This window comes from Cheilinus undulatus, linkage group 3 (genome assembly GCF_018320785.1).
Source record: "Cheilinus undulatus linkage group 3, ASM1832078v1, whole genome shotgun sequence".
NCBI classification, from domain to species: Eukaryota; Metazoa; Chordata; class Actinopteri; order Labriformes; family Labridae; genus Cheilinus; species Cheilinus undulatus.
This window is the reverse complement of record NC_054867.1, coordinates 49,408,613-49,436,084: the sequence shown is the minus strand read 5'-3', so window position 1 is coordinate 49,436,084 and position 27,472 is coordinate 49,408,613. Positions and strand designations below refer to the sequence as shown.

At 38.1% G+C, this 27,472-nt stretch overlaps 1 protein-coding gene across 3 annotated transcripts; it reads left to right on the top strand.

Moving 5' to 3' along the window:
• The first annotated feature begins 447 nt into the window (after positions 1–447).
• On the top strand, positions 448–27,265 carry pank4 (pantothenate kinase 4 (inactive)). Of its 3 annotated transcripts, XM_041782145.1 has the most exons (20): positions 448–572; positions 1,051–1,133; positions 3,831–4,039; positions 6,258–6,441; positions 6,967–7,059; positions 7,182–7,335; positions 8,760–8,941; positions 9,137–9,218; positions 11,371–11,471; positions 11,757–11,762; positions 12,552–12,707; positions 14,427–14,539; positions 14,976–15,063; positions 18,914–19,065; positions 19,601–19,656; positions 19,979–20,028; positions 20,167–20,271; positions 20,351–20,451; positions 20,601–20,669; positions 22,097–27,265. In XM_041782145.1, the coding sequence occupies exons 1-20, from the start codon at positions 449–451 to the stop codon at positions 22,344–22,346; spliced, it is 2,358 nt and encodes a 785-aa protein (XP_041638079.1). In that variant the 5' UTR covers position 448; the 3' UTR covers positions 22,347–27,265. The 3 variants fall into 3 exon arrangements, with proteins under 3 accessions (XP_041638079.1, XP_041638086.1, XP_041638095.1); XM_041782152.1 differs by lacking the exon at positions 11,757–11,762; XM_041782161.1 differs by lacking the exons at positions 448–572; positions 1,051–1,133 and adding an exon at positions 3,514–3,655.
• Positions 27,266–27,472: the final 207 nt, after the last annotated feature.

The window sequence follows — 27,472 nt, the reverse complement described above, 5'->3', positions numbered from 1 at the left end:
TTTGAAATTCCATAGAAAATACTTGGGGTCATTTTTGACCCCACGTATGGAAAAGTTTGGTTCTGATACAAAAAATGCAATTACTTAAAGAATATAACAATTAGATACAAATCCAAATGGCCTCATGTCAAAGACAACCTATTTGAGGAATACATGGAAGATTAAATGATACAAAATCAAAATTACAAAGATATCGCAAAAAAATAACCGCTGGGGTCATTTTTGACCCCACTTATGCATCTAAGGGGTAAAGTAATGGTGCCACTAAAAGAAAGTTAGTTGTAAAGAAGAATGAGGGTTCCTTGGTTTGGTGTTTACTATGCAACTGGAACTGTTGAATTGTTTACAGGACGACACCCCCGCCTCGGACTGTGCGTGGATTCTGATTGGCCGACGGGGGTGACGTACTCACGCACACCACGCACGCAGCGTCAAATCATTGTCGACCATGGCGGAATGTGTTCGACTTGACAGCAGCACAAGTAGTCACACCATGGATAAAAGCATTACCCTGCCGCCAGACGAGATATTCCGCAATTTGGAAAATGCAAAGCGGTTTGCAATTGACATAGGTACGTGTGGATATGAATATATTCTTTATTTTTTCAGCCATTTTTGCTCTTACGGCTCTTATCTCCTTGTTTATGAAGCTGCTCCGCCGCAGCCTGATACTATGACAACACATGACTTTAGGAGAAAGTAAACAAGACAAAGCTCACCTTAGCTGCTTAAAGTCGTTTTTAATTCTAAGTTGTTTAACAGTAAGAGTGTTTACCTTAAAGATTTAGCCTTTATGAGTTTCAGAATGATCTTTGTCGTATGTAACGGTTGTCTCTTTAACAACCTGCCCAACTTTAACAAGTATTAAAGCATTAGCAGCTAGCTACAAGGTGATAAGGTTGAAGCGTTTATTTTATCCTGTTACTGAAGTTCCACACTTGACATAACATTTTCTATATGTTGGGTTCGTGACCTAGTTTCCATTTGAACTGCCTCCGTTATCCAGGGTCTTTCTTATCTGACTTTATCACTTCCACTCTGCTTTAACAGGCGGATCACTAACGAAACTTGCTTACTACTCTACGGTGCAACATAAAGTGGCCAAAGTGCGATCTTTCGACCACTCTACAAAGGTAATTTCTCCCTATAAGTTTGTGTGAAACCTTCAATTATTTCAATTCAATTCAATTCAAAAACTTTATTACAGACTCTAGGTCCAGAGAACAAAAAAGAACAAAAACAAAACATCGTCTGCAGCTAACTATGCATTTTCTACCAGCAGAAACATTCACGTAAATAAAGTTATATGAAGTCAACTTTATATTAGAGTGGTCACAATGCCATCAATTGAAACTTGGATATGACATAGCAAAACGAAACCTATATTTAACTATTTGATACCACAACAACTACAATGGAAGTCAAATACAACTAATAATAGGAGCTTCTGTTGTTTTCAATAATCAGAAATGCAGACAATCCCCTGTACACGGTCTAAATTGCTCAAATACATGTCCCGTTTTTCAGTACTGAAATGTTTCCACAGTGTTTGTGCAGACAGGAAACTGAGATAGTGCTAAGGACTTAGTTTGCAGTTCTCTAATGCTTTGCTTCATTCCTTTCCTGAACATCTGTCTTATGAAACAGATGTATTTTGTTAAAGCTTTGGGACTTTCCCAAAGCTATGCTCATGAAAACATCAGAGATTGTATCTTTAATATGTGCTGTTGTAAAATACAAGAGCGTGAAAGATTTGGTGACCTTACTTAACATTGCTATGCAACAGAATTTTGATAAATTATACAGGGAAGTTTTTTAATTGAAATGCTAATAAAACAAAAGAAGATGAAATAGGAAAGCAGTGATCAATACAAATTGAACTTAAGAAATATCAGCAAACGTATTAAAAACAAAACAAACAGTTCATTTTCACATAGAAGCTGGATGAAGCTTGTACTTGTTTAATCATACACCTTATCAACTTCTGAACAGCTATAACACAAATATCAACCTTGTGTGGATACCAGAAAGGATTAACATATTAATTAATAAGTTAAACCAGCTTTCACAATCTGTCCTCACCATGATACCCATTGAAATGGGTATCCAAATACTCATTGTTTTTGCACGTTTTATACAAAGGAATCTAGGTTTTGCTTTGTTTTGTTTTTCTCTTCTCTTTAGTGGTTGCACCACAGGCATTCCCATAGATTGCTCTCAGTCATTCTTATCACTTATCATCTTATTCGAGCACAAACCTTCTTCAGGTTAAGGACTCATCTTAAAGGGGACATATTTTACCAATTTAGGACAAGTTTATTTTGGTCTCAGAGGTCCACAAAATCCATACTTAGTTTGTTTCTGAAAAAGACATGCTAGTATTGGATTTTTGCATGTCTAAAAAAAACCCCCTGTTTCAGCCCTGCTCAGAACAAGCAGTTTCTGTGTCTGTGGCTTTAACTTACATGTTAATGACATGTCTGACTCCACCCCTCTTGGGCGACATGGATGTGGCTCTGAGAGGAGGATCAGGAGAGAAGGGCAGAACTTTCTCCGAGTGGGGTGGGACACTCGACTCTGGGGGCGTGGCTAACTCCCCATGTGACACCATGAGGGGAAAATCTGAGAACAGTTTGTTACAATGCACATTTTCTGAAAGGTGGAGGGGGGTCTGATTCTTGGGGGGATTGTCGACAGGCCAGGTGCACATATTTGTTAGAAAAGCCTGAAAAAGTGTAGGCATTTTTGTACAATATGTATATATAATGTGTATAAACACAGATAAAAGAAGCATGCTCAGGCAATCAGATGTCTTAAGATGCATGATCAAAAAAGGCCAGGGATGCATGATATTATTGGTGTGATGTTAATATGGTAGATATTACTACTAAAAGTTAATTATCAGTATCAGGAGAAAAAAAATTCTGTCCATATCTACAATCAACATATCAGTTTTAAAAATATTCCTTAATCACAAATAGGTCTGCAGAGTTTTAGCCAGTAGACCTGCGCCAGCTGAAGTCCTCTTTATTTTTTTGTTTATCCTCATTTCTCATACTTAAAAAAAGCTTTTTAAGGACTGAAGTTTGTGTCTTTGTTCACTCTTAAAAGTGTTTTCAAGGACTCAAGTTTTAGGTCTGAATGACATTCATATATCAACAATGATGCTGGTATCTGCTAAAACATCCAGTATAGATAGGAAATATAAAGATTTTGGATATTAGCAAAAATCCAATTTCCTGCATCTCTAAAAAGGGTTACAGAAAGTCTTCTGACTGTGTTGAAATGCATTCATTGTTTTCTGTATCCTCCTAATGCCCAGAATTAAAACCTTAACAGGACATTCCTGAGCCCTGACACTTGAGTTGTTTTGTACGATTCTCTTACTGTAAGTTGAAAAAGTCTCTCATTTGAAAAAGTTTGATACCAGCCAGAAATAATAATTTTTTTGCTTTTTGCTTTTTTTATGCTAGTTTGAATTATACCAAAAATTTGAACTAATATAATTTCAAGAAAACATCTTGGTTTGTTCAAGACAGCCTGCATTGTTAACCATCCTTAAAGCGCTTCATTTGTAATATGCAAAGTAGCTGTAGGGGCTTTTTTTGTGTTTCCCCAGACCTTCAAGTTAACTAAAGCCAGTAAACAATACAAGGTATATAATTTTTTATCATCTAAAATGTGTTATTTTCCACGTCTGTAGATTTCTTGAAAGCTTTGTATGAATGTATCTGAACAGTTGCTTTTTGGCCCAGTATTATAGCAAAAAAATCAATAGCTGGACATGTTTAACACTCACCCTCTGTGTTTCCGTCCTCTCTATGTACTAGGAGGCTGCCAGTGACAAGCTGTATGAAATATCAGTGCAGGAGGAAGTCACTGCACGCCTGCACTTTATCAAGTTTGAAAATGCGTACATCGAAACATGTTTGGACTTCATCAAAGACCATCTGGTCAACACAGAAACCAAAGTTATCAAAGCCACAGGTGGAGGAGCACACAAGTTTAAAGAACTCATTGAGAGAAAACTCGGACTCAAGTGAGTAACACAAACACTTATCCTTTGTCTGTGGTGGGACTCAGTTTTGGTCTGATGCTGTTTAGTTCTGCTGCTGCATGTAGAAACAAAAACAGGAAGATGTTTTTCTGTTACTCATACACAAAGCGGTATCCTGTCCTCTGCTGGTGAACAAGGGTGAATCAGAGGTCAAATGAAATAGTTTGTGTGACCTTATAAAGACCACTGTGGAACATCCTCCTTAATGCTGTCTGGCCTGCGAACCTTGGTCACTAATTTAATAGTGGCACTATTGCAAACAAAAAGGTCTTTCTGCATCCATTTTGTAAACCTTTGCTAAGTACTACGTAAAGGTACAGTGTGCAATATTTATCCTAGAAACATTTGGCTGAACATAGGATTGATTTTTTCTTCATACATTAAGAGGGTCTCCTCCAGAGACGACTCCACCTTGATTTTGCATTTTACTTGTTATTACAGTACCACAGACATGACCAAATACAAGACACCAGGGATGCACAATATTTAATTTTTGCCAGTATCAGATATGCTGATATTTACTAATCATTTTTGGTCTATACAATACCTAAATTTAAATATAGCTCAGACCTAAAACTTCAGTGTTTAAAACATAAAATTTAAAGTTTGTGGATGACAAAAACCCCAAATATAATTCCTTAAAGGGACATATTTTACCCTTTTAAGACAAGTTCATATTGGTCTTAGAACGAGCCGTTTCTGTGTCTGTGTCTTTAAATGTGAATGAGCTGTCTGACTCCAAAATGGATGTGGCACACCTGATGTTACAATGTTACAGACACTTCTATCCAAAATCAAGGACCTGACTTGGGTTTGAACCTTCAAATCAAGACTAGAGTCAGCAGGGTTACCCACTGAGCTATTCAGCATGTCAGCTGGCAGTTGAGAGGAAGATCAGGAGAGGAGAGTGGAACTTTCTTCCAAGCGAGGAGGGCCACCTGAGCCGGGGGGCGGTGCCGACTTCCCACATGACATCATGAGGGAAAAATCTGAGAATGGCTTGTTTCAGCACACATTTTCTGAAAGGTGGAGAAAGAGAGGGTGGAAGGGAATGGATTTGTCTGTTACTTTTTTGGTTGCTGTTTTTTGGGGGGGGGGTATAAACTTGATGTTTATACAGCCAATATTCATAGTCGATAAAAGCAGATTTTTACAGCCAAAATACTGGGTGGAAATACTAGCAGAAATTTTCATATATGCCAATACGGATAATTCAGCTTTAATTTAACATAATCAACATAACATGCACTGCCTGACACTGTGATTGTGATTCGATTAATTATGCAGCACTACTTAATACCAGGCAAAAATCTCAAGCAGAATGTAGAATTGTATATTATATATTAAATTACCATGTTGTGTTACATAGATGATAAACCTGCCTACTACTTCACCTCCCTACAGACAGCTATGCTTCTGTGACAAAGCAGCTCTTAGTTTCTCTTGCCTAGGGGTGACTGTAGCTTGGCAGGTAGAGTTGGTCCACTCTCAACTGGAGAGATACTGGTTTGATCCCCAGCTACCACAGTTACATGTTGATGTGTCCTTGGGCAAGACACTTTACCCAATTTGCTCCCACTGCTGCATCAGTGGCATGTATGTTGATGCATATGAACTTTGAGTCGTTGGATTACTAGAAACACGCTAGGCAAATTAAAAATATGAATAAGGGTATTTAATCTAAAAAAAAAAGAGGTAATTTTCACATTATAATCAAACTGACCACCTTTTTTTCTCTATCATGTATTTCTTGTGCTGATTATCATGTACACACCAGTCTCTAGACCCAAAATGGACAAGTTGTTTCTGAGTTACTCTTCGGGGAAATTCAAAGTTTTCAAAGAAATTCAACATAATAAAGGTCATGACTCATTCTGCTCTGAGCCAGAGTAACAAGCTAAAAGGCTTCATTATTTTGTTTCAGTGTCAAAGACACAAAAAACAAAAAGCAAGCTGCAGTTAATTCTTCCAGAAGCAGGAATGTTGGCTTCAGTTATTGCAAATAAATGACAGAGACAAGTTAATCCTCTGCCTTCTGTTTGTAGAAGAAAAGAAAATACACAAATGTAACACTCTAGCAGCATTTTTTTTCTACCTCTGCCATTGGAACTCCACTGTTTTTTCACAAATTGTCATTTCTCTGCTGCTAGTTCACATCTTTTGTGGAAACTTATTATCTCTCTATTTGCTGTTGTTGCAGAGTGGACAAAGAGGATGAAATGACGTGCCTCATTAAGGGCTGCAACTTTGTGCTGAGACACATTCCCCATGAGGCATTTGTGTACGCAAAACATGCCGACTCAGAGTTTCGCTTTCAGACGACCCACCCGGATATCTTCCCCTACCTGCTCGTAAACATTGGCTCTGGTGTATCCATAGTCAAGGTAAGGAATGGCCAAACCACGTCTCAGGGCGGCACGCCTCCTAACAGTTTGAAGTCAGTAATACAAATAGGCTTTTCAAGATGAGTGAACAAGTGGATTTCAAAATAACAGATCATTCTTTCATTTTCACTGTGATAATGTGGATCTGTTTGTGCTTGAGTTTTTTGCCTTTTAAGCAGATAAAAAGACATTGAAAAATGTCATGTTGAGTATTTCTCTTCATCGTTTGACATTTTAAATTACCTTTTCTCCTGGAAAAGGTTGTCAGTGTTGACAGACGTGAATCCGAGCCTCTGTTTTACTACATCTGCATGTTATTACATCTCAGATATACTACATGTTCAGATTTGTGACTGCATGATATGCCTGTATCTTCTGTCCAGTGAGTGTGTTTATATAACTAAGGTGGTTCTCTTTCTTACTGAGGACTAATGTTTGTTTAGATAAGCTATGTAGCTTTATTTTAATAGCTATGATTATGTATGTTTTACACAATAGACTACATCCTTCTGTCTTCCTCTTCAGGTTGAATCCGAGGACAAGTTTGAGCGAATAGGAGGAAGCTCGATAGGTGGAGGGACATTTTGGGGCCTTGGAGCTCTACTCACCAAAACAAAGGTCAGACAGACCAACTTATTTTTTCATTCTGATGTTTGTTTATTGCTTTTCAAGGCTTTTCCCTCAGTGCAACATTGTGATACCTTAAACCCAGTTAACTCTACCCCTGTTCTTTCCTGTAGAGATTTGATGAGTTGCTACAGTTGGCCTCCAAAGGGCAGCACACAAGTGTCGACATGCTGGTGAAAGATATTTATGGAGGATCTTATGGGTCTTTGGGCTTGACTGGAGATCTTATTGCAAGCAGTTTTGGAAAGTCTGCAACTGCTGACAAAGGTAACACATGGATAGACTGATCCCCAGGGATTGTGTGGGGACAGTTTGTTAAGTTGCAGAATACCTTTATTGTCATTGCATATTGTCGAAAACAAAAAGATTGTTTATCACATATAGCCCCACACATATCCCCATTATAGAAATGAAAATAGTAATGATAAGAATGATAAGAATAATCATAACAACTATGTTGCATTTTAAGAATACAAACTTGGGTGCTGCCAGCAAGAAAAGCACCACCTGTAGACACAGGCACTAATGTTGCACATGAAATACAATAAGCAGCCTTGAATATGAGATGCCCTTTCACCAAAATTATCCTAATAACTTGTTTGTAAATTTTCATTAATTGGCTAAACAACACATTGAGCATGCAAAAAACCAGCCTAAAGAACAGCAACTGCAGCCATCTTTATCACCTTTGATAGATGCCTTAATTGAAGTAATTATCTCAACTTAAACTCAATCAGCTCTTGCAGGTATAATACATGTTTGCTGTCCATACACATGCTGTAAATGAGGCAATCAGTCGGCTAAATAGACAACTTTATTTTTATTTCCTATACATCACTGCAGCTATACATAATAACCCATATGAATCCAAGCTGACTCAGCTCCTGTCTGCTGCTAATTTAACAATCAAAGAAGGAAGTTAAACTTCCTTTAGAGGATGTCAAAATCCAACCTTGTGTATCTGTTATGTTTGTAAACTGATCCCACCAAGGACAAGGCCAAATATTGTCCGATTTCAGCAAAAGAAATCCTTGTTGAAGAAAGCGGATGACCTCTCACCCAGTTCTGATGAAGCCAAGTTTCCTTCATGTGGGGATGGCAGAACACAGCAGATATTCACAACTTTCTCTGGCTTGTCAAAGCAAATCTTGCCAGTGTCCATCTGCTGTGATGGTGTAAATATTTACCAGTTTAGTCAATTCAAACTTGGAATACGGGACACATCTATGATAATGATTATAATGTTTTCTCAAAGCTGATTTTTTTTTTTTTTTAAATGCCATCAAGCTGTTGGAAGTTTGTTAAAGCTCTGTAATTTGTATTTGGAAAAAATGTATAACTAGAGATGTGACTGCAAATAAGAAAATAGAGTGAAAAAAGGAGCACACTTGAACCATGCGACTTCTTATGCTGCACATCCTAAAAATTCTCACAAAGAAGGAAGGGTCAGCACTCAGATATGTTCTTGTGGTTTCTTTTATGTTTGGGCGAAGCAGTGGACAAGCCACAACGGATGCATTTCCTCTTCAGCGACCCCAAGATGAAATGCATCAGACTTGTCCAACCAGAGTGACTGTTTTACTGTAAATTAATGTGCTCTTTTCTCAACACCTCCAGCATCTCTTCAGTCACTTTTATGTGTTATTTGTCTGTATGTTTTATTTTCAAAATATTTCTGTCTTGAATGATAGAGTTTTCTAAAGAAGACATGGCGAAGAGTTTACTCCACATGATCAGTAACGACATCGGACAGCTGGCCTGTCTGTACGCAAAGCTGCACAACCTGTCCAGAGTTTATTTTGGAGGTTTCTTCATCAGAGGACATCCTGTAACCATGCACACCATCACCTACAGCATCAACTACTTCACAAAGGCAAGATCTCCCCACCATCCTCCTGCTACAGCAGGACCTTTTATTAAATTACACGCTGAACACGAGTGTCTTGTAGCTCCAAATAAATCCCTTTAGCCTCGGACTTGGTTTGTTATCATCCAGACTTGATAGAGTTTAACCTCTAGCCCAGATTTTTATGATCTAACCTCCCTCTGATCTTGTTTTTTGCTGCAGGGTGAAGTTCAGGCCTTGTTCCTGAGACATGAGGGTTATCTGGGGGCTATTGGAGCTTTTCTTAAAGGAGCAGAAGAGGACAGTAAGGAAAAATACAAATACACCATTTTTCTTCTTTATTTTTTGTCAGTTAAATAACTGTGTACATGTTTTTTAATACACAGAATGCAGTAAGGTAGTTAAAGTGTATAACACAAAAAGCTATTTGTGGTATTGTCATAGACTGTAGAAAGAACTGGACAAAGCCTGTGTGACGTAAGCCATTTGATTACAGTAGGTGGCAAAACAGCTTTTGAAGCCAAGTCGTGGTGACCTCCATATTGCAATCGCTGTCTCAGCCGAACTTTGGCTCAACCTAATGACAGAGAAGAGCCCACCCACTGAGCTTGACTTCCTGTCAGCTAAGCTATTACTAAAGCTGGCCTTCTGGTTGACAGAGAGATTGTGTCTGCCTTTCAGGCCGCCTGTCATTTAAATGAGACGCGCCAATAAGTCCACAGTGAGGTTTTTCCTTGGTATAATCCAAATGATTGTGGTACAAAAAAATTCACCCCCCATACAGTGAGAGAAAATGAAGTCATAAGCTGACTAGAAAAGCACTCGGAGAGCGCAGACCTCTACCATTAGCCCATCTCCCAATAGTACAGAATCCTTCAAAAATTTCTGAAACCAGACGGTGATCTGAATCACTCCCAAAATCTAATCAGTTCTTTTTCATGCCATTTCTGACATTTCCTGAAAATTTCATCAAAATCCGTCCACGACTTTTTGAGTTATGTTGCTAAAAAACAAACTAACAAACGAACAAACCCTCACGATTACATAACCTCCTTGGCGGAGGTAATGAGACACACTTTGTTTTTTGAACCAGGCTGTAAACCAGTTTATTTCTAGTATAAATAAAAGGCTATTTAACATGTGTTGTGTACGTGACTTCTGGTGTTTCTGCAGCCAGCCTCAAGTGGACACTCAATGTGTTGCAATTTTTGGCACTTCCACATTGGCTTAATTTTTCAGGTTTCCACTTGGTTATTATTATTTTGATCAGCGGTACCAAAAAGTACCACAGCTTTAAAAAATGACATCTATTGCATAGGAAAGGTGCATAGTGAACCTAGTCGATCAGAAATTGCTGTCACCCTCCTTTACAGAAGTGTTGCCAGTGGTTTTGCACAATTTAAACAATATGCAGGAGTTTGTCCTCAGTATTTGCACACAGAATTACCCAAATTTCACTGTCTAGTATATAAGTTTTTGCTGTGGTATCCAAATGGCAATCAATGTCCACTTAGAAATACTAGAATCACATTGAAATTTGAGATTTTAGTATTGTTGCAGCCCTAGAACACATACAGTATTGCTGTGGATTCAACCTTCTTAAATTTTCCAACATATGCTCAAATCAAATGAAGGTGGCTTAATGGACGAGCAGAAATAGTCTGAAGTGTAAACAGGGTGGGAATGTTTAAAGAAATTTAATCCATTTATGTATAAATTATGAAATGCCATGCTGTCTTCAGTCTGACATTCAAATTAGCTGTTCATGTTTTTGAAACCTTCTGGTTAAGTTAGTTAATGACCGTAGTGTTCACACATGTCATTAAGTCTCAGCAAATACAAAGGGAGTGGCTTGACTGGAATCTTGTAGTTTTACAGGAAACAAATTTTTTTAAGTGTTTACTGACACTAGGAATGACTAAAATCCCTGGACCTCAGCGGTGAAAGCTCTGAACGCTCTGTTTCTGTGTTTGACTTTACATAAACATTTAACCAGCTGAGGAGGTAGAAACACTAGAGCAGAGGGACTCACTAAAAATAAACAGATGTATATTAAAGGGAGCTAATTATTTATACGGAAATATTATCAGAAACAAAATCTGATGAAATATCAAAGAATAAATTTTGGCTAACTTGTGATGCTCTCGTGAATATTTCTCAAGGCAGCATGGCAAATTTATTTAATAATTTGAAATTCATGTAAAGGTGCAGATATTGTAAAATCAATGGGATATCGTTTATTAGTCGTAAAATCAATATCTACAAAAATAATGATGATTATTATTTTTCCTTATTGGAGCAGCAGTTATGAGCAGCCCTAGGCATCAGTATCGCTGTTAGTCTGTTCCATAAATGGTTAAAAACTCATAACGGGAGCTTTAAATGAGAACAAAATGCCCTTCATAAAGCTTTTTACCATGAAATTAGCATCTTATTTGCATTTTGTTCTCTTTTAGATCCAAACCAGTACAGCTGGGGGGAGAATTATGCAGGAAGCTCCGGCTTGATGAGCGTTTCCCCGGATATGAATCCCATGCAGCGTGCACGGAGTGGAACGGTGAGTCAGCAGAGGAAGCCAGGAGCGATTAGATTAAAAAACTGCACCCTGTAAACCTTTTGACCTGTTTTAACCCTGCTGCTGCTTCATCAGGTTTTATTTCATCAATTTTCCTTAAAGAAATCTGATATTTTAATACATAAGTTTTGTTATCGTTATTATTTTGGCGTCCTCTGTGGTAATAATTTCAGCAGTGACCTCTGATGAAGACTTTTTTAATCGTTTATAATCTTTCTTTCTTTTCCTCTCCACTTATTTTCCTGTGTACCTAACTCTCTCCTTCAGTTTCCTGTAAGTACCTCTGTCTGTTTCACTCGTGTGCTCTGGTTTGATGACTCCTCCTCACTTTGCTTTGTTCTGCAGCTGTTAGCACTCGACTCAAGTATTTAGTCATGTCAAGCATTCGCTTTGTTTACTTGCTGGAGGATAAAACACCTGAAAGCAGGTTATTCTTAGCTCAGCTTTGGTTTTGTGGTGAAACCTGCTTTTTGTTTTTTTTTCTGGATGGAAAAAACTTGATGTGAAGGTGGAAAAAAGAACGTTTGATTTGTTCGGCTGAAACTTTGATTCCTTGGCGTGGTATTCGAGCTTATATGAGCACCAGGAGCTTTAAACCTCTCGTAGCATCAGCTGCTCTAATATCCACTAACAACTATAGTATTTCCTGCTTTCCCTGAGCTTCATTAACTAGTTTACTAAGCCTGCAGATGGAATACTCACTCACTTTTTGGTGATTTGCCTATCAAGAAGCATGAGTTAATTCAGTGTTTTCAGGTTTCCCCAAATAGACTGTTGATTTTGTCCCAGACTCAATGAATCTGTTGGGTTTTAGCTTAAAATTTAGCTTGAACCTTCCCTCCTTTTACCTTGCTTTCCCTGTTTGTTGTCTTTGTAACAAAAAATCACGTTATACCAGAAATATGTGAACTTCTAGTGAAATATTTGGAAATCTGTCCTTTAAGAAAAGGTGGCTGGAAGAAGCTGTGATGTTTTCAGCCTTAGAAGCATTTATAAAAGTCAAAATTGATGAGCTGCAGTGTCTTTTTATGTGTTTTTTTTCTGTGTTTTTGTTGTGTTTAGTTCGACATGTTGGAGATGGACCGTCTAGAGAGGCAACTGGTGAATCTGCCCCTGCTTCAGGATCCTTCATCCTACATCCCAGACACTGTGGACCTCACAGAGGACGCCTTAGCCCGCGAGTACTGGCTCTACTGTTTCGAAGATGCCCTAGATGGGGTACGATGACAGTTTTAGATTTGTCATACAGTCAGTAGATTGATACACTTTATTGATCCCAAACTGGGATACAGCAGCCTGTTATCAAGCATGTAAATCAGCAGAATAAATACACTGTTAACATTACCAACAAACATGGAGTAGAAGAAGTGTATACATGCAGTAATTCAGCTTAGCATTGCTAGAAAAGTCCCATATGAAGCAAAGAAAATTTATAAAGCTAAAATTAAATCTACAAATATTAGTTCTGTTAAAAAGGAAGTGTAAACTGAATTATATGCCTACTTTACCTGGAGAAAGAGATTTAAATCTGCAAAAAATATGATATAGAGAAAGTCTAAAAATAGAAATGTAACACAGAAAATGTCAATTAACTCCCCAAAACATGCCTGTGAAGTTTGTTGCTGAAATAACACTCTAGTATTTGATTTTTGTATGTCTAAAAACCTGCTTTTATTGTAAATGAGCTGTCTGGCACCACCCCGACTCCGCCGCTTTCAGGAAATGGATGTGGTTTAATGGATGTGGCTATCCTGATCCTCCTCTCAGCTGGCTGCTGAAACCTTTAGGAACAAAATTAAAAGAAAGCATAGAGGTCTATTTAGAGCTGTAAAGTACTAACTTTCCTCCATTCCCATTCATTCCTTATAATTCCTGACCCCCCAAGGACATCTGGGAGCACGTGCTTACAAACAACCTATATTCAAGAGAGGGTTTCATGATGCAGCACTAATATTTGCTTCCAAGTAGAAGATAAATCAGCAAGTTTTTATGTTTTTAGGTAATTACAAAGTTAAGGATATTAAAGTCACTTTATTGCTTTTATCTATTCATTTAGAGACTGGCACATAGGGGAAAGCCAGAGTCGGATTTCTGCTACTATAGTAATAATAATTCTCTGGGGTTTTTTTTAGCAGTCTTTGGGCCATTTTTGCCTTTATTTGAAGACAGATAGATACAGGCCATATGGGGAGGAGAAGAAAGGAGATCTTTGCTTCATCCCCTGAATTTGGGACCGTATGATCATTAAACAGAAAATAAAATGGAGAATTAGGAAACAAGGGGTTTGAATTTTTGGTTGCTGCTTTGCTAAGATTTATACTTCTTCTGCAGGATTATACTTAGAGAAAATTTTACCTTTTTGATTGTGACAGATAACAGACAAAGGAGGAAATGGGTGCGGGGTCAGAGTAAAACCAAGCAACAAGTTCCAGAATTAAAATAAGAAACTGCAGCCTCTCAGGTGTCCGCTTAAGCCTGGCTATGAAAGCAGAATGATCCCCATCAGGCTCGTGTAAAATTCCCATTTCGATTGTGAGAAAAAAACATGTTTCCAAGTTGGTAAAAAATATGTTTTTTCATCAATAGTGCATTTTTAACAGCTGAACTGTACTGGAGGTATATTTTTTAACTTCCTTCTTTTATTATGTGTTGATAGAGTGCATAAAGTTGTGTATTTAAGGGCATTACTTTGCTGGCTGACCAAGGAGCTGTGTGCCCTGAGCCTTAGGACCCTCAACCCCACCTCTTGGTTTCTAGAAAGTTAAACTGAGATAGCATTTCTAATAATGTCACCTGACCACCATCATTAGGCTTTAACTGAAGTTGGACAGAGTAAGTCTTAAATTGACTGAACATTTTGACATAACCCCCCCTCTGTGCTTGTGTGAAGCAGATTTTGTAATCATCGCTGCCCAATGTCCTTCTCTTTTTGGGCAGGTGGTAAAGAGAGCCATAGCGAGCCAGCCCGACATGCCAGAGGCGGCGGAGCGAGCCGAGAAGTTCCGTCACAAATACCGACACAAACTTCAGACCCTCCGACACCAGCCTTTGTAAGAACTGTTTTTATTTCTTTAGTTTGTTTGACTGACAAGATGCTTTTAGTCGACTAAACCTCAAGTCTTTTCTTCAGCATCTGCAGTAGTTTCATGTTTTCATACCTTCTGTATCCACTGATGGGCTCTGTCGAAGATTTTTAATCTGTATAAGTTTCCAGGAGTTGCTAGTATACCACAAGTATCAGTCCTGCTGTTTCTGTACAAACAGTGGTAAATGATCATGTAAACTTTGGGGCTAATTTGACCCAAAAAGACCTTGTAAATTTGGCATATTAATATAGATTTTTATCGTTTTTAGGATCAAGCTCTGGATATTTCTGTAAAAGCATGATGACATAGTTGAAAAGTACTGCAAATCGCCCACCCTCGCTCCGTTTTGTGTTTGTTCTTCTCTCTGGCTAATGTAGAGTGCTTCTCTTCTCACCTTTAGTGCTTATGGATCCCTCACTGTCAGAAGTCTGTTAGACACGAGGGAACACTGTTTAAACGAGTTCAACTTTCCTGATCCCTACTCCAAGGTCTGAGTGAATCTATCAACTTATTTACTTGATTTCTGTGTATTTCCTGTTCTGTCTAGTTCATTTGGGCTGTAGTCATCTCAGTAGTCATGTCTGTATCACTTCTGCCTTTAGAGGAGTTCCCATACCATTACATTATTCTATCAGCTGATGCCAAGTCCCCCTCCAGTACCATGATTCACTTCCAGATTCTGTGCCAAAGACTTCAGCTAAAGCTCTGGCTGAGTACCATTGTTTCTTTAATACTTGTTTATATATCACCTATATATGCAATGTTTTTCTGATGCAATAATCTCTATCCTGGCTCGGTACCCTGAAGAAATACTTAAAACTATAAACAAGCTGAGCTAATCTTAGCAGCTGCTCAGCTAACAGTAAAATGCTTAATTTTATGATTTTTCAGCACCCACATTCTCAGTATCAAAGAGTTTTTACCAGTGCTCATGTTGCCATGTTATAAAACTAAACTTTCAGTTTTTGTAGTGATCGACCATTAAGCCTGTTTTAAATAGTTCTGTGTGCTCAATATTTTCCTTTAATTGAGAAAATTTCACCAAGAAAAATTAAAAAGTATTTAGAGGAATCATGCCCAGGCATAAACTGCAGCTCTACATCTGGAAATTGGACTCTCAAAAAAAACGACTTTGGTTCTCCTTCACTGTTGTTTTTGACAAAGCTGATATTATGACCCGCCCCTTATTGATCATGATTGGCCGTTACAGAAGATGCAAGTTAGGTGTGGTTCCAAAAACATGATATATTTTTTAAGTTAGAGCTCAGTGAGCTCAGTGAGTTCAGTGACTGAAACCAGCTGGTGCAGAGGGTGTGTCAGTATTTGGATAACAAATGCTGAAATACTAACTTTCTTTAATTTTGTATTTAAGTTGGGCACTGTTAGTCCAAAAATTGTGTAAAAGATATAGGGAGAATTTCTGCATTTTCGAATTAAGGTCTTAGAGTATCTCAGATATTTCCTCAAGATTTTAAAGATTAAGAAGTTCTTGATTTTTATAATTGTATCAGAACGTGTCTTGTCATGGTGGCTACCATTGGTTGTGAGTTCAGTCGCCCAAACTCACCTCCGTAACATGGAAACCCTCCTCACTGTGCATTTTTTCTGAGTTAAGACCAGCACTGCTCAGAGCCACCCACCTCTGTGACCTTCTCAGTACTACTTCTTATTTTGAATTGAGGACTCTATTTAAAGAGGTAGTGAACACTTTTACTTTTTTTCAGCTGTAAACTGAATTATCTGACTGAACTATGATAAAACACATCAATGCTGGCGTATTTCTTACATTTGCACCAAACTGATACAAATCTGCATTTTACGACTTCTAATTAGCTCAAACTGCATTAAAAAATCTTTTCTGAAAAGGCGGGGCTTATGTGCAGAGAAACCTACATCACAAACTCTATATGAAAGGTAGAATGTTATGTGTTAACCAACCAAACATACAAACAAAAACCTCCTGCCCTTTTCCCCTCCTTCCTCGCGGTACCAAACTGGCCACTTTCTGTGCATTTTTTAAATCCTGAAGTGGGTGGAGTTAGCTTTGAGCTCGGAGTTCACTTACACTTTAATCAAAACAGCACTTATGCTGTTTTTACCAAACAGAGACCTGACATTTTGTTTTCGTTCACAAATTTCTCATGATGAGGGAGAAGTGTACCTGATATGGTACCTCTGTGTTCATACTTGAAGCAACACCAGAGTACCGTGACATCCTTGGATCCCAGAGCACATGTGCATTCTGGGACTGCTTCCAGCATGATCACAGAAGTGCTTTTTAAAGTGCATTTCTTCCTCAGTATGAGAAATATTATATTTAGATTCAAACATACTGCATGTATTTTGCTCTCCCTTTGCCATGAAATATGTATTGTGGCTGCATGAATGAGGGTGTGTGCATATATGCACATGCTAGTAGATGATTGATCGGTTCTGTATTTCATTGTTGTCATTTGTATGCCCAGGGACTACAGGTGAGAATAGGCTAGCAAGCTAATTCTGGTACAAAGCATCTTTTCTCTTCTTGAGAGAAATGTAACTTTGCACATTGTCCTTGAAACAAATAAACTCAATAAACTAAACTAAACTAAATTTCTGAATGAAAATGAAAATGAAAAGTCAGTTTTCAGTCTGGTAAATATGAGGTGCCGTTTTTATTGAACAGAGTCCTTCGTTAAAACAAGAAGTACACAGCAGCACTAGTCTGTACTCTCCGTACTGCTTTGATTGAGATACCTAGTGGTGGAATTTACATATTGTGCATTTTAATGGACATAGGCCTTTTTGAAAACAGGCCCTTATTTAAAAATAACAGTGTGAAATGTTGGAATGCACAGATGCATTGGTTCAGCATCAGTGTTGGTGATATCGACCTTGCTGATTGACATCAGCACATCTGCATAGAATGAGCATGAGCAGATATCAGTAACAGATGTTTAACTATTGTGTCTATTTGATTCCATGCTGGCATGTAATACACCTAACTGCTGATTTAGAGAAGAGGCTTTACATCAGGAAGAAGAAGTGACCTGCTTGACAAACTGATTTGTTTTTTTGGTCCAACATGAGAGAAATGTCAGCATTTTTGAAGTCTTGCACAAGAAGAAGTAATGAGTATAATCCCATTTTGCCAGATTGGAAGTCAGTTTAGATATTATTTTGAACATCTATATCAATCCTGAATTTTGCAATCAGTGCATCTTTAGTTAAATTGTGTGATAGAAAGAAAACAATTGCCGACATTTTTTCCGATTTGGCATTTATAATAGCTGCATTTATTTATTCTTTGGATGCAGTTTGTTTGAGAACATTTTTATATAGCCTGTCTTAGTTCACTAGCCTCAACCAACCCACATGGCGTTCATTGTCTTTAGAGATGCTTATTTTAGTTATAAACTACATAATTGACTGTTTTTGATTGTTTGATTTGCCCTAATAAAACCTTAGAGCCAGCCGACTTCGTCCATGTTTAAACAGACGTAATGCAGGTTAACGCATAATGTAATGCACACTTGACTTTATCCTTTCTATTTATGACAGCACACCATGTGTGCTGTTCTCCTTTAGTTTAACTGCACAATAACTCAATCACTAACAGACCTGCACATCTGTATAGCTCCTCTATTGCACATTAGTGCATACCACTGCATCTTGTACATACTTGATTTGCCTTTACATTCTAATTTATTTTAATATTATTCTTTTAAAAAATCCCTGTCAGCAGAAGTACTGCCCTTTTTTTTGTTGTTGTTCTTTTACTTGTATTAATTCAATTCTTCAAAATTCCCACATTTTATCCATTGTATGTAAAAACATGCTTGGCATAAACTTGATTCTGTTTCTAATGTAAATCAAAAATTAAGCTTGAATTTGGGAAAGTGATTGCTGACATTTTTCACCTTTGAACTATGTCAGATCTGCAGCTAGCATTGCCTCGTTTGGTTGCTTGATTGTGCCTTAAATGTCTTTTTTTGTCTTCTCTTGAACGGAAGTTGCTAGAAGCAAATATTAATATTAAAATCATGTAGGCTAAAACAAACAACACATCAAACAGTAAAAGTCTCTGTTTTGGACGGGGTTGTAATTTATGGTATCAAATTTAAATTAGCATGTTGTTAATATTGTACTGATTGCTAATGTTCCTGTTTTGGTATCAGAAAAACATACAAACAGTGCCTTGGTGTTTGTGAGATTATTCCACCTCCTTCCTTGATTTTAAATGACACAAGTCGCCACATATTCCCATCCTGTTTTAAAAATCACTCCCCTAAATGTCTTATGCGCCTCATCACCAGTCTTTAACTCCATCTATCCACATAACCTCTCTGTTCCCCACAGATCAAGCAGAGGGAGAACGACGTAGCTCTGAAATACTACCAGAAGGCCGTGAAGTCTCTGGACGAGCTGAGCTGGGAGGAGAGACAGTTTGCTCTCGTCCGGGGCGTCTTGGCTGGGAATGTGTTCGACTGGGGAGCCAAGGCCGTGTCAGAGTGAGTCGACTTTATAGTTTTTATTTCCTCTGAGCAGACTGGTTGATTGCTTTATCTCATCCATCTGATAGTTTGTGCTGAGAGGGGCTGTGGTGGTGTGTTTTGTTGTTTTAAACTGAGAAAGCCTTGAACAATGGGGGATTTAAGCTGATGCGACTTGTAATGTTATTGTTTCTAATAAATCACCCAGAGGGAAAGAAATCAGAGGTACTTAAAATTAGCCAAAGGCTGCTTTTGTGCACCCTTGTGAGTGACTCATGCTTTTTTCATTCATTTAATTTATTTTGATCTTTTGAATTACAAAAGACAATTTTTAGGAAATTGTTGGTTTTGCTTTTATTTCAAATAAATGTTAATTTTTGATCTGAGAGCAGAGAGAACTGTTTTTTTCTGCAGACTTTAATATCTGTTAAATTTGGACATATGTTTTTAAATGTTAACATTACAAGTCAGGCATCATCTTTTGAAAAGAAACTCTGAATTCCTGACTTACTTTTAAACTGCAGCTTTTTTTATTATTTTGTTTTTCCTGCAGTGTCCTTGAGTCTGATCCTGAGTTTGGGTTTGAGCAGGCGAAACGACAGTTGGAAGGTAATACTCTTCACTTTGTTTTCCCCAATTTTCTCTGTATTTTTTTAACCTTATGTTCTTTTAACAAAACGACAGGCATCAGTAGAGTGGTATCATATACTTTTGTTCCAGTTTGACTGTGACATCAGATCACTGTGATTGGATAGCATAAAATATGTAATTCATATTCTTGCAGACACTGTTTATCATATTTCCTAAAAACAATGAAGATGACATGTCAGTCATTCTGTTTTTGACAGTTTCTAAATTGCTAACAGAATGATTTCCTTGTTCTTATATAGTAAATATATTTTTAATCTTCTATGTTTTCTTTTTTTCTCAGAGCGGCCTTGGCTCATTGATTCCTATGACCAGTGGTTTGAGAGGCTTAAGGTTTGGCCCTTTTTTATCTAAAATATGCAAAGTTGTTCCTGATTTTTGTGGGTATCTCATGTCCTTGCAAAGAGCTTCTGTAGTATTCGACGTTTCTTAATCCATATTTGACTGTTTCATCCGTGTTTTCTCTTGCAGGGTCCTCCTCATAAGTGTGCCTTGTTTTTCGTAGACAACAGTGGAGTAGACATCATTCTAGGAGTAATGCCTTTCGTCAGAGAGCTTCTTTCCCGAGGAACAGAGGTGAGAAACTTCTTAACTACAGGACTCCAGAGTAATATTTGATTCAAGCTGAGTAACTTATTCACCCATCACCCTACAGGTTGTTTTAGCCAGCAACTCTGGTCCAGCTCTAAACGACGTCACCAATGGTGAACTTCAAATTTTGACTGAAAGGATAGCAGCCATGGATCCGGTCATTCAGTGAGTTTGAGTTTAAAAATAAACAGTTTAATTTTCTAAAATCTGGTAAATGTTTTATTGTGATCCTTCATATGTTCTGAAACTTACAAAAAAACATTTGTAAAACTTTAACAAGAAGTTAACAGAACTGTGTCGTGTTTTCTGTGCAGCTCTGGCCTTGTTGAGGACCGGTTGACGTTGGTCCAGAGCGGTTCAAGTTCACCCTGCTTAGATCTGAGGTTGGTCATGTGTCCACATGTGTCTTTTTAAAGGAGTTCTGTCCAACTTGGTAAAATGTTCTAGCTTGGGCCGCACCCTAAAAAGGAAAATATGAGTATCTGTTGGGAAATTATTTGATTTCATATAAAATATTCAGCTGGAGAAGAAACTTGAACTGAAGTCTGGTGGTTATACTGCATCCCTCTGCGACCTAACCTACCATTGCTGGTGTTCTGCTTTATGTATAACAATGTTGATTTTAGACTAGAGCAATCAAAGCAGACTGAAACTGCTTGTATGTGTTCACATGCTTTTAAACCCAAAAATCTTCTGGAAAAACAAATGTATAGCTACTTCAAAAGACAAAGCTTTAAAGGAATTTTTCACTGCCTCTGGACATCAAAATTGTGAGGTCGTGGGTGTTTTTAAATTCAACCTAAATATACATCTTTTTAGTCTTACTTTTAAAATGGTTAATTTTTCAGCCTTGTTGGATTTTTTAAACTTTACTTTTCATTTTTTTTTAAATCTTTGGGTTTATTTGTTTTATTTTTACTAATTAATTTAATTGACTTTGTTTGTAGCTTTCGCTGTTTCCTGCCTGCTTTTCCAAAATAAACTTCACATCTTTCATACATACATTTTTCAGCCTTTTTAAGATGCAGTATTTGACATTTTGTGACAATTTTTCCAGAGTATATCCAGCGCACATTCACCTCAGAATTTCTTCTGAAATTATACTCTGATTATTGGAATTTTTGTGGTTTTAATGTGTTGATGTTAATATTTTTTAAAGATATTTATCTGCTCATTTTGAATTGTTTAATTGCCTTTATTTTACTTTGAGCACTTTGAACTGCCTGCTTGTATGTTTGTAAGGGGCTTCACAAATAAATCTGAGTTAAATTAAGTTGCGATGAAGCTCCTAAGACGCTACGGTGTGGGACAAGATCACCACAACCTCCCAGTATGCATATATATATATATATATATATATATATATATATATATATATATATATATATAGCATTTAACTGATGCTTTCTCTGACACCTGGAAGCAGGCTAACTTTAAGCACATGAAACAGTTGCAGGGTAATAAGGAAAACACTACCAATGAAAAAGGAATATAGCTACTTAAAATATTTGGATACTGCTAGTCAGAGCAATGTTTTAAAATCAGAGAAACCACCAAAGTCTTAATAGATTCAGCAGGACACCATTAGAGCAAGAACCTCTGTCAGCAGACATTGTCAGTGATCAAAACCATACATCCAAAAATAAAATGTACACATTTCAACCTCTGAATAAAAGATATCTAAATTCTGCGAACAAAAGAAGCAGGAGGCTTACAAATAAAAAGTTGATATCTATTAAATTCACCTTTAATCCTAGCCATTTGGCTTTGAATCTGGGAGATTATTAACATCTAAATTTCTTTTCCACAGCCGTTTAGACAAAGTCCTGGCTAACGTGGTCCGCGAGCGTAAAACCGACCTGGTTATCATCGAAGGAATGGGCCGAGCCATCCACACCAACTACTACGCCATGCTGAGCTGCGAGAGCCTCAAGATGGCCGTCATCAAGAACTCGTGGCTGGCCGACCGGCTGGGTGGGAAGCTGTTCAGTGTCGTCTTCAAGTACGAGGTACCAGCCGGAAAACCGAGCCAGAACAATGCAGCTCAGACGCTGTCATGAGCGAATCATCATAGCTCTTATTTGAGCGGGACTGAATGCCGAAGATGAGCGACCAGAACGGATCAGCTGGAGCTCTGAATGTATGGAGGAGGATCGTTTACTGCCACTGAGTGAGTGACTGAATGCAACGCTGATTGTTAAATGTGGGTGGATTTTAAAGGTGAGCATTAACATGAAGGATTTACTCTGTTTCAAAGATTTGTTTGCAAAGCTTCCTTGCAGGTTTTTGTCTGATATTCTGCACAATCACTTTCTTAAGCATCATCTTCAGCATTTGGAGTTTGACATCACATCAGTAAACTTTTACAGGCTGTGTGAGAAATGAGTGAAAATCAGTACTTCATTTTGGACTGTTCTGCATCAATTTGTTAACATGCTGCCAACACACATCACTGAGCACCAGTATGAGGCTAATGAGATTCTCTCATTGCTGAGTGTGTTAGAGAGGGAAGGCTGCAGCTGTGACACTTTAACATAAAGTGTGTTTAATGTGCCTTGATGTTGATGTGATAAAAGCATCGTTCATGTTGATTTAAATGCTTTTAATTTCTGTTGAAAGCTGCAAAAAAACCCCGCAAACATCTGCTTCTGTTTGACAGCAATTTCACGCCAAACACAAGAGAGAGTCCATAAATGTTGTGTTTTTGTTTTTACCACTGCCAGAGAATGAATGAGGTGAAATAATTTTTGTTGTCACTCGTGTAGCTGTTAAAGTGACATCAGGGAAAAATATGTGATCAGAGGGAGAAACAGCACTTTATCACAAAGAGATTTTCCTTTCTCCACAAGGTGGCAGTATTCGACTGTAACTAGTTTTTTTATTTCAATGATTTCTCAAATCTTATCTGAGGTGCTTGGTGTCAGAATCAACACTGCATATTTCAGGTGAAATATTCTCAGATCAAAGCATCACGAAGAACTTTATCCTCCTTTAGCTGGCTGTGGCACTAATCCATGGATCAAATACAAACCACAGTTCCAAAAAAGCTGGGACGCAGTGCAAAATATGAACCAGAAAACAGTGATTTGCAGACCCTTTTCAACCTTTATTCAGTTTGATATGGGACAAAGGCCAAGACATTTTATATTTACACTGGTAATCTTTTTCTCTTAATGTTGCCTGCAATATGTTCAAAAAAGTTAGGACAGTAGTATTTTTACATCTGTGTTTCACACTTTTTCCTCTAACAACACTCTGTATGTTGACTGGGACTGAATACAGTAAATGTTTAAATACTGAAAATAGAAGTCCTTTCCATTCTTGTTTGATGCCCAGTACTGTGCAGGACGTTTAGGCATGTTTGAGCCAAAAACCTGAGGCTGAAGTAAGGCGAGGATGTGGGAGGTAAACTGCCTGAGGGCTTAAAAGAAGGTTAACACAACCATTCCTGCTCTGGATGTCTTTCCATATCACAAGAGGCACAGGGAAATAATTGTAAGCAAACAAAGTCAACACTTCAAGGGTGGAGTAGAGGCTGGATGTGGTGAGTAAGCATTGCCAAGGGGACCATCCAGATGGGTAGTCGGGTTGTAGGGCTGTGGATGTCCTAAGAGCCTGTAAACTGGGTGTATTACCAGGGGCGAAAAGGCCCGGAGAAAGGAAAAGTATGACCTTGGCATATGCCAGTCTTGACTCTGGCTGCCCACCCCCTCTTCAGCCTGGGATTGTGGGGCACATCAGCCCTGTGATGAATTCCTAGAGCCCTGCATGCCCAACTCATTCACAGTACTGTTCATCTTAAGTTGCTCAACAGTATAGGGTTTTTGGACTTCACAATGAGCCATACATTTTCAGAGGGAGATTTTCAGGTCTGGACTAAAGCTGGGAAGGTGATTGATACAAATATTTAACTGTAACGTGTCTTACTACAAATTTCAAATTGCACAAGGGGTGGAAGGTATTTCTTCAGCCTGAGATGTGTGTTATAATACCAGTTTAATACTTTTTGCAGCAGAGATGTTATTTTCTACCCACTATGCAACCATTCAGTTGTTATTTTTTTAACTATTCCACAAGAAATCCTATTTTTCTTGCTTTTGTCTGTTTGTCTTAATCAAAATGAGAATTACATACAAGTTATCTTTCCCATCAGTACAACAAATCATAACAAATTGGCAATATCTCTCAGTAATGATGGCTCCTTCACAGATGTGCTAGTAACCCATGCCAGAGGCACTTACACACCCATACACCATCACAAATGCCGGCTTTGGAACCTTGCTTTGATAACAATCTAGATGGTCATTTCCCTCGCTAGCAAGGGGGAGTCAATGGGCATTATTTAAAAAAAATTGAAATGTGGTCTTGTCAGACTGCTTTAGGCCAGACTATCTCAAGCCAGCAGTGCTTCTGTATGTTGATGATATAGAGCTCAACAGTGTAGTTCAGGAAGTTAAAATCCCATACATTTTCTCCCTAGTGGAATTTTATTTTTAGCCATATTATCCAAAATATTCAAGTCAGACTTGTAAAAGCTTGTAAGATATTAACCTTCAGTTAAAGAAAACATAGTTTAACTGTGATCTCTGCCAGAAATACTACAGTACCCACAATCCTACAGTGTGACAGTGATGTCTCTGATTGGAAGAGTATCCAGTAATTATGGAAATGTCTACTGGGCCTGCAAATGATAGCTGTCAGCTAGAGATGATATCCATTCATGTTGCCTTAGTATGAAAAGATAAATACTCAAACTGCGATACATAAAGACCATATCATTTAAAATGTAAACTCTACAATGAGGATCAGCATTGATTAAAAAGTAGCTTGAATTTCTGTCCTGAACAACAAACAAAATGAATCGCAATGGATTATGGGAAATGTAGTTCCTTTATATTCTTAGAGGAATATGCACACAGTTTTGTACCTTTTCCTTTTTCTACATTTTCAAACCCCATTTTGGCACCAAATTGAATGTTTTATAGTCATGAGTATTCAGGTAGCCTGTTAGCTGGGTTCATGCATTCAGCTCATTGTAAGAGAGATTTTGCTAAATGTCAATGCAGGATTAGAATGGTGAATGTTATTTCTAGAACCAGTGCCATTGGAAAAAATGGACAAGCACTGTTGAGCGCTGTATGGCTTTCACTTTGTAAGGTAGAGCCTTAACTTGGATTCGTAGATGCAGTGACTTGCTGCATAACTGACGGTGGTTTTCTAGAGTGTTCCTGAGCCCAGGTTGTGGTACTTATCACAGAATGATGGCGGTTTTTCATGAAGAGACCTCTGAGAATTTAAAGCTCGCAGGCAGTCAGTGTCGGTTTTTGGTATGCCCCTTACAGGAAGAGATTTGTCCAGATGATATAATGGACTAACCTTGCAAAGCAGATGGATACGCCCGTTTCCTTGTTTCTCATTGGTGAATCCATCTTGCAAAGCTCCCGACTGAACCGTTTGGGCCCGCTTTTTTTTTTCTTCATTAAAAGAAGAACAAAGAACAGCAGTGAGTTGTTTTCTTTTCAAAAACGATGAAAGTTGTGTACTGACATGTCTACAGTTGCCATAGCTCGTGTTATTCCCCAATAGCTGCGCACGGGCACCTTGGTCGTGGCTACGTCACGTGTTTTGTTGTGACATAGAACGTTCATCCAATCACACTTGGAGTTTTTTTGAAATCCTCTGCCCTTTCCCAAACGCTTAGAATTGAAGGTTTTCCAGATAGGTGTGAAACAAATCCATCTGGCGTGTCGGGTTAATAATGGACTGTAGATGGAGAAATCCCTAAATCCATTGCATTTAGGAATAGGGTTGGGTATTGTTTGTTTTTTTTCTGATACTGGTGCTAAATTGATATTTTTTATACCTTGCAAGGTGCATAAACAGTGCCTGAGTTGATACTTTTGAGGGGAAAAAACGGGTGTAGAAAGTGAGCGGGTATCATAAATGATTTACAGAAATATCTTTATGAGGGTGTCAGTCAAACATGGAATATTAAAGGAAACCGGTGCAACTTAACACATAAATCAAAAAAATTCCATGACCTATTTCTTGCCTTTCATTGGGTGGGAGGGCATCAAAATGATACTGTGTTGTAATTCGGTCCGGTAGGTATTGGATGTGTAAGTACTGCTACCATGTCAGTACCGGTTGTCCAATCTCATCCCTGTGTAGGAACATTGTTCATAAACTGTTTGACTGTTTCCCCACACAGTCTATTACGAAGTGGAAAGCCATCACCATCATTAACTGTGAACAACTCAGCTTATCAGGAGTGCTCATTTTGCTCATTTTTTCAATCATGGGACTTACACCTGTTACTGTTTAGGCTGTGGAATGTTCCAGGTGTTTTTAAGCATTCCAAAAATTTTCCAATCTTTTCTTGCCTCTGTCTGAACTTTTTCAGGATATGTTGCAGGCTACAGATCCAGACAGTAAAGTTTATGTGTTTTAAAAATATATCTCTTGTCTTTGCTGTATCAGTTGAATTTAGGTTGCAAGGATTTGCAACTTACTGTAATGCACTTTGTTTATATTTTGTTTGTATTATCTCACCTTTTTTTGGATTTGAGGTTTGTCTAATAAACTGTACAAGAATAAGCTATAATCCATCCCTGCATCAAAACTGCAATTGTTTTAAGGCAATAATCTGCATCAACTAGTGGAAACAAAAAGAAGAGTCTGCCTGTATCAGTGTCATTATCTTAAATGTCTGAATTCAAGGTGTGATCTGATTTCAAATCCTGCCTTAGTTTGAAATGTTCTCTTAAGATTCAACTGCTTGAAATGTGGACTCACTGCAATACTTGCTGTTTGTACATACATGTGATATAGCAGTATGTGTGTGTATATGCTGTATATATTTATACACGTCTATAAATTCATTTGCATTGTTTCAGTTAAGCACACCAAGCACAGATCTGTGTATTATTCTCCTGACAATCAATTTTAATTAAATGGTGAAAACCTTTATTTTATTCCAGAGTGCCTCTCTGTGTTTGTTCCTCTCTGTGTATTTCTGCGTTTTGGAGCGGTGCAGAGGAACATGGAGAGTTGAAAGTTGTCCCATATTAAAAAAGCGAACCTGCCCCTGGCGGTATTAAAGCTCGACACCCCGGTATGCGCTGGTTGATGCCTGCTGGGGAGCTGCGGGTTGATAATGCATGAGGACGCCCGGCGGGGGGTCCTC

Excerpts from the sequence above, each read along its gene's own strand:
- pank4 (XM_041782145.1), top strand. The coding sequence starts at position 449 with ATGGCGGAATGTGTTCGACTTGACAGCAGCACAAGTAGTCACACCATG. Across the intron at positions 7,060-7,181 it reads CTCTACTCACCAAAACAAAG|AGATTTGATGAGTTGCTACA; the intron begins GTCAGACAGACC and ends TCTTTCCTGTAG. Across the intron at positions 7,336-8,759 it reads GTCTGCAACTGCTGACAAAG|AGTTTTCTAAAGAAGACATG; the intron begins GTAACACATGGA and ends CTTGAATGATAG.